The sequence below is a fragment of the Temnothorax americanus genome, unplaced genomic scaffold, assembly GCF_048541705.1.
Source record: "Temnothorax americanus isolate GAGA-0224 unplaced genomic scaffold, ASM4854170v1 Scaffold1, whole genome shotgun sequence".
In the NCBI taxonomy this organism is placed as follows: Eukaryota; Metazoa; Arthropoda; class Insecta; order Hymenoptera; family Formicidae; genus Temnothorax; species Temnothorax americanus.
Genome location: NW_027509230.1, coordinates 1,242,338 through 1,260,143, shown reverse-complemented (window position 1 = coordinate 1,260,143; position 17,806 = coordinate 1,242,338). Strand labels below are relative to the sequence as shown.

General features: G+C 45.5%; 1 protein-coding gene across 4 annotated transcripts; it reads right to left on the bottom strand.

Moving 5' to 3' along the window:
* Positions 1–275: 275 nt before the first annotated feature.
* On the bottom strand, positions 276–17,495 carry Vps13d (vacuolar protein sorting 13D). 4 transcript variants are annotated; one of them, XM_077403471.1, is made up of 24 exons: positions 16,987–17,457; positions 16,470–16,660; positions 16,112–16,343; positions 15,815–16,011; positions 15,358–15,519; positions 15,028–15,265; positions 8,074–14,927; positions 7,734–7,884; positions 7,440–7,662; positions 7,123–7,366; positions 6,626–6,994; positions 6,201–6,389; positions 5,802–6,125; positions 5,489–5,681; positions 5,235–5,417; positions 4,887–5,117; positions 4,379–4,405; positions 3,809–3,969; positions 3,031–3,645; positions 2,746–2,928; positions 2,294–2,665; positions 2,097–2,209; positions 1,571–2,003; positions 276–1,453 (listed from the first exon to the last, which is right to left on the bottom strand). In XM_077403471.1, exons 1-24 carry the CDS (start codon positions 17,081–17,083, stop codon positions 1,352–1,354), a joined length of 12,084 nt encoding a protein of 4,027 aa, XP_077259597.1. In that variant the 5' UTR covers positions 17,084–17,457; the 3' UTR covers positions 276–1,351. The 4 variants fall into 4 exon arrangements, with proteins under 4 accessions (XP_077259597.1, XP_077259605.1, XP_077259615.1 ...); XM_077403479.1 differs by lacking the exon at positions 4,379–4,405 and having other exon boundaries at positions 16,987–17,456; XM_077403489.1 differs by lacking the exons at positions 15,815–16,011; positions 16,112–16,343; positions 16,470–16,660; positions 16,987–17,457 and having other exon boundaries at positions 15,339–15,449.
* Between the last annotated feature and the right edge of the window lie 311 nt (positions 17,496–17,806).

Genomic DNA, 17,806 nt, shown 5'->3' with positions numbered 1-17,806 from the left:
GCTACTGAGCGGCTTGGTCTGCTGAACGCGCCCATTTGGAAAATAAATTCTCCTGACGCATATATATTCTGATTATTGCTTTTGTGCCTCTCATAGTACACGTTATTTAAGTTTTTCTTGGACAATTTTAATATTAATTTTTTTTGTTTTTTTTTTGTAATTTTTTTTTACATTAAAAAATCCAAAATTGCTTCCCGGGTTTTCCTGTCGTGATTTATTTTTAATTTGTTTTTAATAAAATATAGTGCCTTAGAATGTATAATGAACAAAAGCCCTTTTGTATCCCGACTCACTGTCATACTTGTAACATTTATTAATCTGCTTAACAAGTATCAACATGATATATGTTACAAACGTATATTATCCTCGCATCTCGTACGCCAGCTTTACAAAAGTACTTAAATATAGCTGACTTAATCTATTTGTACAGTTTACGCACGCTCTTGTTACATACACACAGGTGTTCGTACATACACAAAGGTTGTTCTGTACAAAGTAGCACGTTGCAAGGCATTGCAAAACGAAAACGTGTAAACGGCTAGAACAGAAAAGACGTGTGCTATTGAAAACGTACATGTATATATATATATATATATAAAAGAACGAATACGTGCTACGATACTTGGACTCACTAAATGTACGTTAAAAGCCTAGCTTTGGTACGATTACTTCTAAGTATTGCGTTAAGTAGGTCAATCCGTGAACAAGTAATTCGTTAACTTTAATACATATATGTACATACATATAACGCGTCCCAAAATCACCACGTTCCAGTTATAGACACCAAGCTGAAATTGTGGAGGAAAAGTCTACGCGCCGACCTTGAGTTACAAGCAGTTAAAACTCGAAGCACGAAAATACGTGTACTTAGTTTCATTACAGAGATAAAAATAGTTTTCCATTGAATCCTTCCACTGAAGGTTGACCGAAGACAGCCTCATCGAAAACGCGTGATTCTGGGATATCCTGCACGCGTGTTGAACTGGCATATGTACACATATATGTACATTATTAGAAAATCTCTCCTATGACTACTTTAAGTATTTTTACACCTTATCGATCCGTATCAAAAGTTTCTGTGTCACTTGTGCCACATTAGCAAGACGCAAAATTAGAAAAAGATCGTTACTCAAATTACGCTCGAATTATGCCCGATTTATGCCACGTATTGGCGAGCAATTACTTTTACGATAATTCGCATCAGTCTTCTTGTAAACTTAACTTTAAGCGTTGTAACTAAGGCATTACCGATTCTCGTGCGCTTTACAAGATAATGTTAAAACGTTGACTAGAGAAAGTACGTCCAGGAAAACGCGTTAGAGATAAGATCGAACTCTGGTCGCACAGTCGATTACTTATAGTGTTGTACGTCATCCAACATGTTATCCGACGACGACAACGTCAAGCTTCGTTCTTCGTGCATTCCCTTGGCATAATTGATTTGTTGCGATACCTACAAGCGTGAAGAAGACGAGTTAATGAATGGTAATAAGTCGGGATGCTCATAGAATGAGAAAAAGAGAAATGCTTGTACCATCTTACGCCCCGTTATGTTATAGTATATACTTACCCGTTTCGCCACTTCTTCGTTGTCACAGCGTACCTTCGGCCGTCTCAACAATTCGGCCAATCCGTCCAGATTGACCGCGGCCGACGAGTCGAATCTGGATATTAACTCTATGTAATGTAGAGTGACGTTGTTGCTTTGAACCTTCTGCATCGGCTGGCAACGCAGGAGATCCGCCAAACTGACTTGGGTCACCACCGCTTTCGTGCCGCCAGAGATAACGCGTACTCTCTCGTTGGACACCAGCACTCTGAGATTCTCCGTGCCGCTGCACAGACACTCGTAGGCGACGAAGAGCTCGGAATAGTCGCGATTGTTAATGCTGTATAGGAATTCCTGGCCCTCGGCCTGCTGACGATTGTACGGCGGCAGCAATCCAGTAGAACCACTGACGACACGCGGCGGTCGGTCGCGCTTCGGTATTGCACGATGAGCGCTGTATAAAAAAAAAAAAAAAAAAATCAATCCGACGTCGAGAGATACTCGCAGCGCAGTCATTAGGGAAATTACGATAATATAATCATATTACCTTCTACTTGTCTCTCGTACAGCACTAGCTGTCTCTGTTGCTAGATCTAGAACACCAACGACGGGTTTCGTTATTGTGCCTACCACTCCTCTTCCAAAACCCGCGAAGAAGCCCTAGAATTTTATATCGTCCATTATTTCTAAGTTCTATAAGATGATATTTATATCGGAGGGGCAAATTTATTTTTAAATATTTACTGGAAAACCCTCGCTGGTTGCTCCGTCGTACGTCTGTTTGAATATACTGGTGACACCACCCAGCAGACCAAAACCGAAACCCTTTAATCCGGCTACCAAGTGATCGCTACTGCCCGTAGTGTTAGCCCGAATTCTCTGCCTGGCCTCTTCGTGTCTTTCGTCCATAATCACTCTCCCTAAACCGTCTGACAGAGATTCCGTCACTTTCGCTGCGGAGTTCGAAATACCGTGCGTGACGTTCTTCACTAGACTCTTCACGCTGCCTTCGTAAATAAGACCAGAAACACCTTCCGTGACGTCATTCATGAATCCAAGAGGATTTCCCAAGAAATCTACGGAACCTAGAATAACTGCAGCTTGCCACTTCAATTCCTAAAAAAATACCATTTATTTTATTAAATCAATGAGCAAGCGAAAAAAAAGCTATATATCGAAATCTATATTTGTCGTACATCTTTGTAATGTTTTACGATGGAATGTATTAAAAATTGACTGCTCTCGAATGGATGTTTCTTAACAAACGGTTCCAGCTCGATAGTGGCGTTCTCAAAGTTAATTAAAGTCAATCCCAATTTCCTCTTTACAGCCTGCAAATGATGTGGCAATTTCGTTGTAGTGAGCACGCTGAGTTTTACCTAAAGAGAGAAAAATGTGTGTGTCATGTGAATAAATGTATATTGTTAATATTATTTATGAAGCAATGAATACAGAGCTCTGCTACATCGATATCTACATACTTGATTAGGAACAAGTTTCAGAGCGCCAAAGTAATATCTCTTGGCATGCGCGGCGGACACTTCGGAAATAAATCTTTGTGCCTTGAAATCATTCTCGTCGACGGGTACTTCCAGTTCCGACTTGCCAATTCCAAGGAATGCTGCCAGTTTCAGGATAAATTTCTCTTCTAAGTGTACGCATAGTGGTTTGACACTCACTATGACATGTTTATATATCTCGGCATTCTGACTCTTCGATTGTAACTTCTCCACTGCTAAATGAAGAGCGGGTCGGTATTCGTCTTCCGTGCGGGATGACCGTGTCACGAACAAAACCGAAGTGCATTGCGCCTCAAACAGTTGATTGTCAATTTGCACGTCGGCGACGCTCAGATCCAATGTGGTATTCAATGGGGTCTGTACTAGATCTAAGGAGATTCCAGCCAGCCGCGCAAACAACAGCTCTTCTACCGGTCTTTGCGACACGATGGACAATCCAAGACCGGCCGGCAAGTTCAGCTCCAGATTTAATTCGCTAGAATCCAATTTCTTAATATCGGCGTTGACCTGGGTGGGTCGATGACTTACGGCGATGTGCGACCAATCGCGTTCCTCGAGTAAGGCAAACGTTTTCTTCTAAAATACAAAAAGATCTGTATTAATTAATTCGGACATCAGTGTCATCAATGATTCGTTTCTTGCGACATTATGTGAATAATAATATTTGCAATAACAATTTTTTCCAACAAAGTAAATAAGAGAATGAAAGTAAATGATGAACGGTAAATTTGACACACACCCTTTCCTTGATATCCAAAACTTGCAGAACGCGGGTCGGGCCGTCAGTGGTTACTCTGACCGACAAGAATCCAGAACCCGGCCGTAGCTTTTGTCTACCCACACGTTGCTCGATCGGCGGTGGATTGCCGTGTGTCTGAGGACCTAGTACAGCTTCGCTCCCTAAAAAAACAACGGCGTTCCTTTTTTTCTGCGTGTAAAAATGTGATATGATTGTACGATTTAAAAAAGATTTGCGAATGCACAAGCACTGTACGCCAGAGTACGATAACGCCGTGATTGACTCATCTCACGAATTATTTGGCAATTTAATTTTTGTATGTAAGAATCTTATTCGGAAAAAAGTCTTTTTTTTTTCTCGTAAAGACTTTAAATAGAAAGAAAGATTTCTTTTCTTTTATATCGCGCTTTGACGTTCCTGGGAAGGTATGCAATGCTTACGAGGAAAACAAAATAAAAAAAAAAAGGATAAAACACAAGCAGAGAGAAAAATATATTATAGCACGTAATACTTATGGGTAAGCTCATAGGAAATAGCCGATTTTAATGTGTACTTTGAAACTATACGTACACATTTGCCAACGGGCGACACTGCCGCCTGCAACATTCATGATCAATTTAGGTCTCTCCAGTTGAAAATAGCGAGAAAGGAATAATGACAAAAAATAGAAGACTCTTAACAACGATGGAAATTAAATAATCGACAGACAAAGTAGAGAATACAACACAATATCGTGAGACAAGTGGCGCGCACCTGTCATTAATATTTTTTTCATTGAATGTTCGAGTTATTTTGCCAATTCCAACGATACCGTACCGCTCAACTTACAACCTTTTATGTTTTATGCTTCGCATTTACAGGTAGAAGCATTAGATTTATATCACACACGCATCTAAAAATGACAATCAGCTCGTAAATAAAAGATATGTTGGACCAATTCAAAGCAACACAAAATAACAGAAATTATATCTGACGATGAAGCGCGTGACAAAAGGAAATTCGCAATTTTCGCGAATAATCCTTATCGATTTAATCAGTAAGCGAATCAGCAAATGCGTGCAAATAATAGTGTCCCAACCTTCGTATAGTCCCATAAAGCCGTCTTTCGACTGAACGCACATATTCTTATGTGCGCAGCATAGACGTCCGTCGTCGGTGAACCGCCAGGTCTGTGTCGATCGTCGCCTGGAGTCCGGTTTCCTCAGGGCGAGTGCGCAATAGGTAAACGGTTGCGGTGCGGTGCCTGCTATGTCCAAAACGAATATCGTGTCCGGAGCTTTAGAATGTTTGTCTCTCGGTGGACTGGAGCCTGTCTCATTAAAAATTGTCTCATTAATTATTAAACATAAGAACAATAGTACGTTATTATTATTTCCTCGTACAAATTATGTTGAAAACAATATTTTTATTGACATTTTTGTGTTACCTTCGTGTTGCAGCTGTCCATCGCCGGTCATTCTCCAAAGCTGCGACCTGTCACCGTACTGTTTCCTTCGAAGGGCAACCCAACCCCCAGAACCAGCCTCTAAGACTAATCTTTGAGTTTCTACATCTAGCGGATCTAAATTACTTTCGCCTGTTCCGAGATCGGAATCAGTCTTGAAGGTGCCTGTCAAGATAAAAGCGCATGATCATTTATGTATACATACTCTATTTTTCATTTTAGTCACTTTAAAATACCTGTAAACGCAATGTAAATGAAGTTTTCGTAAGTCAGTCCTCTACCCTCTCCTAATAGGTTCAAGTCATAAGAAGCTGTCACGCCTCCGGGTGCTGTCAGCACTAAACCAGCAGCTTTTATTGGTTCGTCCAGGGCGTATGGTACCGATGAATGGGATCTTACGGTCCACTGCAGATTATCAGGAACTCCGATCTAGAAGTACGGATTTGCAAATTAAACAATTAGCCGCAAAATTCATGAAAATAAAGCTAATATAAATATTAATATCATAATTTAAATGCAGCACTTAAAGTGAGTGAGATATAAGCATACCTGATTAACTAGTAAAGGAACTTCTGAGAAATTGTCTACTCTTATAGGCGGCGGCATAGTATCGGCATCAGTAAATACGATGAAGAAGGTAGTCTCCTGTAGCACTACATCTACTCGTAGAAAATGCATCTTCCCTGTTACATCCCTGACATTAATGGTTAATGAATAATTGTCATCCAATTTGATACCGCCTGACCACATACAATCCGGAACATTAGTGATTCTGACGCAGAGCAATAAATCTTTATCCAAACGTGGCCAGTGGAAGGGCATGTGACAGTCGGGCATAGTCGTTATGTATGTCGCCTGGGCATCCGGATGGGACTGAAATCGATCTTGCATTGAGCAACAAAAATTATCATTCTTTGATATCGTCTTGATTGATTGTAACAAACTTACGACAGTCGTCGTGAAACATTTCTGAGCCAGCTCCAAAGTGTAAGATGACTTGTTGTGCAACTGATATCTCGGTGATAGTGTAACCACTGTAGTGGCTCTGTATCTTCCTCTTGCTGCGCGAGTGGCCACGCTAATCAAGTAAACTATATCGGGTCTGCCATCGCGTAGACTGATTCTCAAGCGATGAACCTATAGGACATAAAGCAAATTTATCATCGTCATCAAAATGATTGAAACACTTTGTAGCAAGTTCCATGAATTTGTTCCTGTATCAGAAATAATACTAGTAATTATCAAAAAGTCAAAAAGTTAAATATATATAAAAACACAGAAACACATACATGTGTGTAATATGTGGATAAAAATAATAAAATTATTACAATCCGAAAGATTGGAATAAAGATTTTATGTGACAATATACTTACGTGGATTCCAGGCTGCAAATGAAAATGCTGAGACCACTGTGGTATTCCTTGACGATGAACTTCCGTTCCGATCCTCACCGACAGAGTTCTACTGGCCTCTTCGTCGCTGAACGAGAATAGCAATGGCGCTACCATCCTCGCTCTTTCGTGTTCTTCGAATTGTCCCGCCGCCTCAATGCCGACTCCCTCTTGTCTGAACACCAACGGCAAGCCGGTCTTGTTTATAATCCAATAAGGTGCAGTAATATTGATTTGCATGGCTGCCCCTTTCTCCACTGCTATGGTTGCTTGCAGGTAAAGCATTCTGCTGGCGGAATCCAATAATTTGAGACGACCAGTAAAAGAACAACTGTTCGGTGGCAGTATTATCTGAAATATATAATTATATTTGATTATTATTTAACATTTCACTATTAACCAATTATTACTGAAACGTGATAAAAATAAAGTTGCCAAAGAATCAAATTTGACGTGATAAAACCAATTGTTATGCGTACCACTCCGTATCCTGGATAACCATCTAATTGAATCGTAATTTCCAATTGCTCGTTCAAATTTGCGCAATGCAAATCCGCGCTGCAGCCGGGAGTAATTCTACCGCCTTCTATACCTGCCTCGTACGTCAATTCGTATGGCAATAAGTTCGTCAGAGTTATGGGTGCCATTACTGTGATTGTGTGCGCCGGCAACACTTGCATACCGTCAGGTGGATAGTTATTTCGTCTTACGGCCACGCACATCCTGTGGTAAGAGAAAACAATAAATCAAGTTTCGCTATTAAGCTTCACCGAGGAAAAAACTCCGTTTCACATACCTGAATATATTGTTCTGATTAGTCCGGCAAGTGACATAGCTCTCTGTTACCTCCGACGGCTTCTTAACTACCGTCCAGTCCACCGATTCCATGCAATATTGGAACAGGTAGTTCGAGATGAGCGGTTTGAAGGACATCTGCACCCCGGTGTGTGTTATAGGCGCGGACATCACCGATTGCGCCGGGACTTGCAGAATTCTTCCAGTGCTGGTTGAGGTCAAGTCTGAAAGAATACAATTGTTAATCAAATTTGCTAATCGTTATCAAAGGCGAATCATAAAAAATAAAACTGACATCCAAGTTGATTTAACGATTTCTCCATTTTGATCTCGATTGGATGAGCCAGCTTGTTGGACACCTGAAGAGCTGATCTAATGGTAACCAACTTCCTGGCGGATCCTTCCAATTCCACAGCAAACACGACCCTAGCTTTCGGTGTGAGCGGCTAAAATTGAACATTATTATTATTACATTTTATTATTCTTTATAATGCGCCAAGACAAATTCTTTTTGAGCAACTAAAAAGCAAATATAGTAAAAAAGTGAGACAATTTAATTGTAAGGTTTACGTAATAATAATTATATTTTGCAAAAAGATATGCAATATCACAAAAAGCATTAAATATCATTTTACCTGAAATCCGGCAATGTCAGCATTTGCATGTCGGAAGTAAATGCCCACACGATCGACGGTCACAGGATCCACCGGCTTCCATCCTTCAACCAGAACTGCAATTTGGTGCCTTCTGACGATATGCGTCGCGTGATGTCTTAACTTGCCTCTCTCTTCGAACGTAAACGGTGTTGTGTCTCCTGGTATTACCTCGATCCACGTGTCGTCCTTGTCCAGAATGTTCTTCGCTTTAGATGACGCTTTGCTGACGTCTATCGTCTCGTCCGCGGTGGCGATAAATGTTTTAAACCAAAGCCGACAGCCAGTGTCATTCTTCAGGGCGAAAGGTATGAAAGGCGATCGACGTCGATACATCTGTTCCCCTGTCACCGATTTACTGACAATTACGTTTCCGTTAGATAGATAGTAATCCTGTGTCCAGTTGTGTTTGACCAGTTGCGCAAGTTCCACTAGTGTCAGCGTGACATTAACGTTCACAGAATCATAGGAGTTGATGGATACGTGCAGTCTCTTCGGATCGAGAGAACTAGTAAATATCTGTTCCCATTCAATGTTCGCCCGCCAAGGTTCGACAAATGGTTCCCATCCGCTCAGTACTCGATTGTAATAGTCCACGCCGATGGTGGCCGACAGCAAGCCGGGCTGCTGACTCAGCTTCCGCAAGTTGAAGTCCGCCAAGGTAATCTCCAGAAGCGGCACGTCCGCGTCGCGACAATCGTCGATGATACAGATTCGCATGCAGGATATCTGCAGCTCCACGGCCCGGAAGACCGAATCGTCGTTCGCCGCGACCGTCTCGGCACTCGTCGGCACCGCGTTCTGCGTCAGCCACAGAGCGGCCTCGTCCAGCTGGCCGTCACAATGATCTAACGCGATTCTGCAATCGGCCTCCGCGAAACCTAAATTGACTAGCTTCGATACCTGACTGTCCATCATCTGGCGGCTCTCCACACCCGTTTCGTTCGATCTCTGTCTCGCCCATAAGGTCTGCTTGGGAAGTGAGCTCAGCATCCTGGAGAACATGGTCACGTCGTGATAGCTCAATCTCACGAACAGTGGGTGTAATTGGATCTCCAGGCATCTATCCTGAGTCAGATCCAAGCTCGCCCCGACTGGATCGATGATCGACAGGGCGGTCTCGTTTTCCAAGCCCAGGATGCACGAGAACAGTTCGCAATGCGAGAGATTGCAGGAGAGCGGCTTCTCGCCTTCCTGTGGCGACGAGCGGTACGACAGGACGGCGGTCGTCTTGAGAATCACGGCGTTGGTGTCGAGGATCGCGGTGTCCTCGACGATGACTAACTCAGAGTCAGTGATGTTGATCTTCAGTTCAAACGGTACGGCGGTCGCGGCGGTGTCGATGACCTCGGCCTCTTGATTGACGATTGAGACATGCAGGGCGCCAGGTATAGGATCCGGTTCCGGCGAGTTCAGCAACAGGAAGTCTCGCACGGCCTGCCACCAGTCTAGGATGGCAGTTAGTCGCATGCTATGCAGCAGAATGGTGGTCGCCGCGTAACCCTTACGCTTCCGATGATGTACCTCCGCTTGGACGCGATCCTGCGCGGCTTCGGTCGTGTCGGCCGTGTCTCTCAACGGCTGTAGGATTTGCGTGAACACGTTGCACTGCCGATCTACCGGCTCGTTCTGAAAACGCGTGTCCGTGATCAGGATCTCCTGCGACACCAGATCGATGTCCTGCGAGCCGTCGCTCAGCGAGTCCAGCGTCAGTCGGGACTTGATAAAGTTGATACACGCGAGCGCCGCGATGTTGTGCCTCGGGTGCAGCTTCACCGTCACGTTTACCAGCTCGAGAGTTATGCAAGATCGGGTCCACGTCTTCGCGCGATTGTCCACGGTCGGGATCGCGTATTCCACCGTGTGATTCAAATCCTGCACGAGGAGGCGCAAATCGTCCAGATTCTCGCTGATGTTGTAAGACAGAAGGCCGCGGATCAGCATGTACTGTTCAGGATCCAGGGCGCAGTCCATCGTCGATAATATACCGTGGATGCTGAGATCGGGTATGTCGCGGTTGACGTAAGTGTCAAGATTCCGTTCGACGCGAAGCTTTAGATGACACTTTTCTGTAAGCAACGAGGAGCCCATTTTTTTAACGAGGAAGCCGCCCACCATCAAGGCGTCCGCGTCCTCGTTCAGGCTCGAGTCGCACTTGAGCCGTCGTGCCGCGTACACGTCCATGTTGACCAGCTCGAGTAGCATCACGTCAAGCAAGCAATCCGGAACGACTAAGGAGATGTCGAATCTGTTGTGTGCTGTAAGTTCTCCCAAATCCAGCAGAATCAATTCGTCGGACCTGGAACTCACTGGCAGCAGGATCACCGGCGCACCGGCGTGCAACTGCAACGATAGTCGCGTACCACGCTTGTTCATGTCAATGACGGCACCGACGCCGGCCCTCAGATTCCGCATGATGCTCCACAGCTGCGAGAAGTGACCGAAGAAAGCCTGTAACTCCGCCACGAATCTCTGAGTGTGAACGTAATGCACGGCGGACATCTCTAGCTTCAGTCGCGCGTCGTGAGACCGATCCTCGCAGTCGGCGTAGCTCGAGTACTGAAAGTTGAGCGCCTTCCTGCCGGACGACAGGAATCTCTCGCGGTAAAATCGGCCGTGCGGCGTCAGGTCCAGCAACGACATCGAGCCCAGCGATCCCGACACCTTGGTCTTGCCGTCCACCGTTTTGAGGATGTGCATGCTGGCGTTCGACACATTGGCCTTGGCTATCTCGCGCTCCATCTGCGTCAGCACCAACGTCAACGATCTCACTTCTATCTCCGTCTCCGACCTCACCGGCAAATTGTCATCCACTTTGCTCGCGCCGGTACTATCGCTATCCGGCGTGGCTCGATGCGCGGCGATTTCGTCACTCGCCGTCCCGGACAGGCCTGCAATCCCAAAGAAGTCAAACACCACCATCCACGATTCCACGCTTATCACTAAGTCCAGGCAATTGAAGTCCACGGTTACCATTTTGCGATGGAACCGATCTTCCGGTACGTTACAGCCGTTCTCTTCGGGACGTGTCATGGTGATGCTCATTAGCACCAAGTTCTCTTCACTGGTGATGCCGCCTGGCGACGGCGGTGGCGTGTTCGGCGTGTCGGCCGACGAGACCGCCGGTTTTCTGCGCCAGTGCGCCGGAATCGCGTCGTACAGGGTGTAGGTCTCCAACCGATCCGGCAGACTGCCGCGTCCGAAGGCGTTCTTATACTGTCGCGCGAACGCAAGATCTGGACACGATCTGGATGCGCCTGTAGGCAGTTTGGCGCGCGTGGGCGCCGACGACTGCATCATGTAGCGATGTCGCGAGCCGACCGGGCACAGAAGATCCTCCATCAGGAGAGAGCGCAGTGCGACCTGCACGCTGGACTCATTTCGGTGTAACTTATCGTACTTGACGACGAAGTCGCGCATCGACAGCTCCACCAGCGGCTGCTCGGAATGCGCCTGCTTCAGTTCCACGCTGAGGATCGGTAGCTCGAACGAGACCTTCACGCAGAGGTCGAGCTTCTCCGAGTAGTCGGACGTCCCGTCGAGATCATCGTATTCCGACACCGCGGACGTGGCAGTCACGGCAGGCATGGAGATCAATCGGTGAGCGGTATCGAGCAGTTGCTCGTATTGACCGCGCGACAGCGATACCTTCAACGGCGTTATCACGGCGCCGTGCACCTGGACAATTGGGCTATTGTTCGTAAATTCGCCGCCGTCGAGTAGAAAGCTCATACTTTGCGTTAAAGTGTTCTGCTTCTCCACCAAGATCTTCAGCGTTGTGTCATGCAGTATCGGCTTACCCGACTCCTTGCACGAGTACATTTCCTCGGCTCTTGGCAGGTTGGTTTGCGACTGCCCGATGTTGGCGGATACCTCGAGAGAATACAGATTCATGTCGCGCACCTCCAGCGTGACCTTGTGCTTCGCCATGGAGCCTAAGTGGGGTTCGTGTCGCAGCGACATTGTACCCAGATGAGCAACGAATACTTGTCTGCTATGGGAAGAACGCGGTATCACAAGCACCGGGCTTTCTAAGAGCACGTCTAATCTCAACGACAGCGCATTTGCGTTGTCTAGATCGAACGAGACGCTCGGCAACCGTTTCCGGGGCGGGATAGTCCAATCGTCGGCGTTCACCAGACCGATCGCCATATCGGTGGCGGCCGCGCTGATCTGGCGCGCAAAGTTGCTTAGATATTGCTTGAATTCGTCGGCACACGAACGCAATTCTGATATTAGGTGCGGCGCGTGAGTGTACCAGACGCTAGCCACACGTATTGTGAGCTCGAGATCGATTTCCACGCAATCCTCCTCGTTGGCTGGCTTGGTGCTGCGATTGGCCACGAATCTGAACGCTTCCGGCTGATCGGATAAACTACTAAAGTGCTCGAGCGGATGATGTTGCGGATCTGCCAGAGGATCCCTACCCACGCTGATTATCCGCTGATGAGTCTTCCCGGTTGGTGTCTGGTCGAGAACCTGTACCCCGCCAAGAGAGCCCGAGATCGACGTGTTCGCGGCCAAGGTCGCCTGTATGCGCGCGTCCGACATGGTCGCCGTGGCGATCTTCTGCCCCACCAAGCGATTGTCCTGCACGACCGCGCGCAGAAGTAACACATTTAAGCGATGAAAGTCAAAGGTGATCTCAGTTCTCGCTGACACCGACCTTATTTCCGTACTTTGATTCGACGAAGAATCGTCTCGGCTCGCGACATACGCTGCCTGTGATTTTTGCAACGGCAAGATTCTTCGAAAGAAACCTAGCAATTCCACTATCGTCTCCTGATTGGCTATGATATCTAGATTATTGAACTGTATATTTGCCATTCTTAGATTTTCCGTAGGGTCGTCTACCAGCGTCAACTCCAAAACAATCAGCGCTTCCGAATCCAATTTTTCTAGGCCGACCAACGAGTTGTTCCTGGGTGAATGCGGGGACTTGGTTTTGTTCACCAGAGTGGACAGGGCATTGGTCAAGGCGACAGGCGAGGTCAGTCGCGGTGGCCTCGTGGAGTCTGGTGATTCGGGCGACTCTGGCAAAACGGGTGATGTTGGCTCCGAATCCCTTAATCTGCCGGAAACGCTGTCCATGCCGACGTGCTTGTGACTGGCCACCAACAGCTCGAAATCGGGCCCGAATTCCTGAAGAGCATCGACCAAGAGCAGACCGTGGACGGAGAGGGAGACGCTTAGATCAGCCATTCTTTTGCTGAGGGCCGCCCGAACACCAGACACCTGCAGCTCTGCCACGCTGCGACCCCTCGACTGCAATTCAAAGGCCATCTGATCGATGATAAATTGTACCATCACGGCGTGGCTCAAGGAACGATCCAGATTCTCTTCCTTCCTAGGGCTTTTCGGCTCCACATTGACGGCTTCTGTCTGCGGGATGCCGGCGGAAATGGAGAAGCTCGACAGTAAGTTATAAATTAGGCGTATTGCGCCTAATTTCTGCTCATTCACGTGCACCACCAGTCTCGGCAGGTTACCAGATACCGTGACCGATGGAAAGTTAGGATCCGAAGTGGTGAAGATACGTCGTTCGACTTGCAACGATATGTTGAAACGCTCGAGAAAGTGCAAGCTCGACATGCCTCTCGTGCGAACGTGCTTCCAATTGTCCTTTGTCTTACCCACTAAAATCTGCAGGTCCACTAGATCAATGGAGTACTGGTCGTACAATTTTTTGTGTAACTCGGTCTCGGACAGACCTTGGAAATCATGTAAAGAGCCGTTCTCCTGGCTACCGGGCGGAGTGGAGCAAGGTGTCTCGTATCTCTCGTCTTCTTCATCGTCACTGATGGTCGGCTCCGTTTTCAGTGCCACCTGATTTAGATTCGCGTCGTTCGATAAATGTAACTTGCCAAAATCGACCATCACCACGGCCGCGTTGGAATCGACAAAGCTCTCCACCAATAAGATCTGTGGTGCAGAGATCTTGAACTGTAAATCCCAAGACGAACGGTACACAAAATCGCCGTCCAAGATCTGTTCCCAGTTCTTGATCAGCTGCTTCCTCGTGCGACGCTTCATCGCCTGGAATCGTTGATTGGACGACACCGATCGATGGGGCTTGCACATAAAATCTATCAGCCAGTATATCACGGTTGGATTATACACGACATCCAAGGACTGCGAGTACACGTGCAACAAATGATCCACGTTAATGTGCAGCGGCCTTTTCTCGTAAATCAGTTCGAATAAATGACGCGGCGTCTTCGTTAGTTTCTCCGACGAACTGCGGACACGCGAGGATATGCCGTTGGACGCGACTTGAGGTTGCATCAAAATGGGAAACGTGGAGTTCTCCGTGAGAAAATCGTGCAGGTACAACGCGCCCAAACTGATCGAAAACCTGTGCGATCCGGATCTGGGTCGTGACTCATAGCTCAGGTTCACTCTTTCGAACTTCAGTTCTATCACTGTTTTTCTGCCGTTGCTCTCGTCTTTCGCGGTGCACAACGATATCGCGCCTTGCACTAGAGCGAAATTAAACTGTCCGAATACTGTGTCGCGACGTAGAAGAGTGTCATCGTTCACAGTGTCCGCTAAAACGTCCAGCAGTTCTCCGTCGAAGGTAGTCGAGCTACTTCCGTTTTGCGTCCCATTGCTGCTGGGAGACGTCTTTGAATACCAGCCCCACCATTGTGGAAACCATTGCTCGAGCATGCCGCGTCCTTGTGGCACATTCGTATTAGGTTCTTGTTGCGACTTTGCAGGCTTTACTTTCTCTATAGCCAGTTCCCTCAATACTCGAAGCTCGTCGAAATTCCGCTCGTTCTCGACCTTCTCCTTCAATGTTTTAATTTCCGGAGGTAAGATCGAGGTAGGCGTGCCTATAGCGAAGAAAAAAAATTGAAAGAAAATTTTCGTCATTTCAAGAGAACACAATTGTGAAAATCTATTTTAAAACTATTAAAAAATATTTATTTGTACCTAACAATTTAGTGTATGCTTGAACGTAACAAACGTTCTCTCTGGCTCTGAGAAATACATTTTCCCAGGTTGGTTTTGGTTTGAGGGTATCCCTGCCGAGATGGCACCTGGCGGCGTACTTCCACCATTCTTTGCAAGCTTTCTTAACGGGGATTACTGGCCTACAACGCCACTGCTGTTTACGACGATCTATGCGGTCAAGCTCCTTGATACACATGACCAACTCTTCATATTGAAGCTAAAAAAATAATTCGTTATATTATATGGATCAATCGTATTGATATAAATATATTTGATCGTATATCTATTACCGTTATCTGTAAGACTCACATCTGTTATAGATAATGGTACTTCATCTAAGAGCAAATCTACTACGATACGTGGTTTATTAATAGACCTCAATGGACGTTCTGTTCGATCCCTCTTGATGTGTGCTCTTGCATTCACGGGCGATAAGATGTGCCATCGAATCTTATTTTTGCTCATGGCAATCTAAAAATTAAAAAACTGGTTACAAAACAATAATGTATAGATGTAATATAGATAAACTAGAGTTCCTATAATAAGAGTTAAGCCAATGTGGTGACGATTTTTGATTGGTCCCGTCATATGTTTCAGCCAAGTTAGTAAGAGTGAGACAAGCTGTAAGCGGGAGTGAGACAAAGCTATCATTTGGCTGTACATGGCGGCGGTTTGTCCTAACTCTCTTATTATAGGAACTCTAAGATAAACAAGAGCGTGATTAACGGTGTTATCGCGCACACTGAGTTCTATATGTATGTCTTACAGCTAGATCGCCTAGATTGAGACCACCAAAGAGTTGATCTTTCTTCACGTGGTCCCAATAGATCGAAAGACTATCGAGTTCCATTAGCTTAAACGACGCATCCGTAAGGTTCCAAGACGTAGAACTGGGTATCCAGCTGGCATCACAACTTTGAGCAGTTAATGCTCCAATTGTAATGCCAAATACAATGCCATTATCTACATATAAAAAAATGAAAAGCACAGTGAATATCAATATACGATAGAAAAATTTTTATTCACATTATATTCATACGCGCATATATGACTCTTTGCTTACCGTCTGGTAACGTGATACCATCTTCATATCTAATATGAACATCTTTGATATTCAACTGTAAATTCTCAATGATATTCGTTACTAAAGATGTGCCATAATTCAGCCACGAGCTGTAACTCGAGGCGTAATAACCAGGATCGTGCTCTATATCGGTTCTCCATCTAGCTTCCAAGGCGTCCAGTCGACTGAGTTTATATTCCAGTATTGCCTGTTCCTCTGCCTCGTTATCGTACTATACAGATATTTGTTTTTAAATTGAAACGTATAACATAAGTTTATTTTTTACATAAATTCTCTATCAATATTATTGAGATTTTATCAAGATTTTAAAATGATAGGAGACAGAAAATCATTTTACCTCGTCCAGATTAATTGGTCCCGCCACTAAATAGAGCTGCTCTATACCTATCACCCATGACGCGGTCCTTATCTGCCTGACTGGTACCTGCAATCTGATTTTACCGATAAACCCAGCCTTGACTTCTATGGGTAGTCCAATGTGACGCAGAGCCTCGCGTTTCAGGGGCAAGTTTTCCAGTTCAACTTCTCCTAAAGTAGGCAACCGTTAAGAAAACAAAAGCGGTAAACGTTATAAATACTATTAAATACGGTAGCAGCTATGAAGTTAATTGGTCCTCGCATAAAAATAACATTTCTAAAGAGATGATAGAAGAGATCACCAAAAAGATCACAACATTGCACAACATAAATTTATTCATCCTAAATTTATAATATAGATGTAGCGCTTGGCAAGTCAAAAATATATTAAAAAATCATTCTTGAAATGTGTGTGTGTGCGTTATCCTGCATGGGACCAGAGCAAACGTTACAAAATATGTAAACATTAATAAATGCGTAGCGCGACATAACCTCACCCGACAACAAGGCGATGCTCAGCTGATCTGTGTTCAGATTCTCCACATATTTGCCGAGATAATTGTTCAGCACCCAAGCGACGAGTCCCTCCAACATTTTGAACGAGCGATATCTTCGCCACTATCCAGCCGGAGATGTCTGCGTGAGTGCGCACAAGTGGCCTCATAGGTTATGCTCTCTCATATATCGTGCGAATTCTCGGGACCAGCGGAATAACAGCGCGTAAAGGCGACGCGTTCCAACGGCTCGTACTTCACTCTCGCGCGACCAGTACCTCTCGTATCTCGACTATCGTTGCATCTCTCATTGAAAACACGTATTTTGCCGTCGATCTCGAGATCCATTTCAAATAACGGTCCCTTCCATTGATAACCACCGTCAACCACCAACAATCGTGACAACCACTGCTCGCGAATCTCGCGATATTCGTGCGTCACGTGTGAATCACCCTCGTAAGCAATTGGAGCACTCTCACGTCTTTCCACCTTTTCAATCGGGTCCCGTTCGCGCGCCGGCGTTGGAATCCCGCGACATGCCCAAGTGTAATTTATTCTGACTTTTGATAATATACTCATTTTTTTTATTATTTCATTATATAGTTCTGGTATCACAGTCGCTCCGATTAACGTGATTCTCCCTAGATTCTCCGATTAAACTCACTCTTGGTCTCTTTCTAGGGGGATGATTAGAAAGAGATGCAGATTAAAAAAAGAAAAAAGAAAGAAGATGAAGAACAAAATTTCAGAACGATTACGAGAGCTAGGTCATGTTGAATAGAGGCAGAACAAGAATAAGAACATAAGAAGAAGAAAGAAAACG

Bases quoted from the DNA above. Each gene is read 5' to 3' on its own strand.
- Vps13d (XM_077403471.1), bottom strand. From the start codon at position 17,083: ATGTTGGAGGGACTCGTCGCTTGGGTGCTGAACAATTATCTCGGCAAA. The intron at 15,266-15,357 runs GTGAGTCTTACA...TTATTTTTTTAG, and splicing joins TACCATTATCTATAACAGAT to CTTCAATATGAAGAGTTGGT. The intron at 2,929-3,030 runs GTATGTAGATAT...TTCTCTCTTTAG, and splicing joins TGAAACTTGTTCCTAATCAA to GTAAAACTCAGCGTGCTCAC.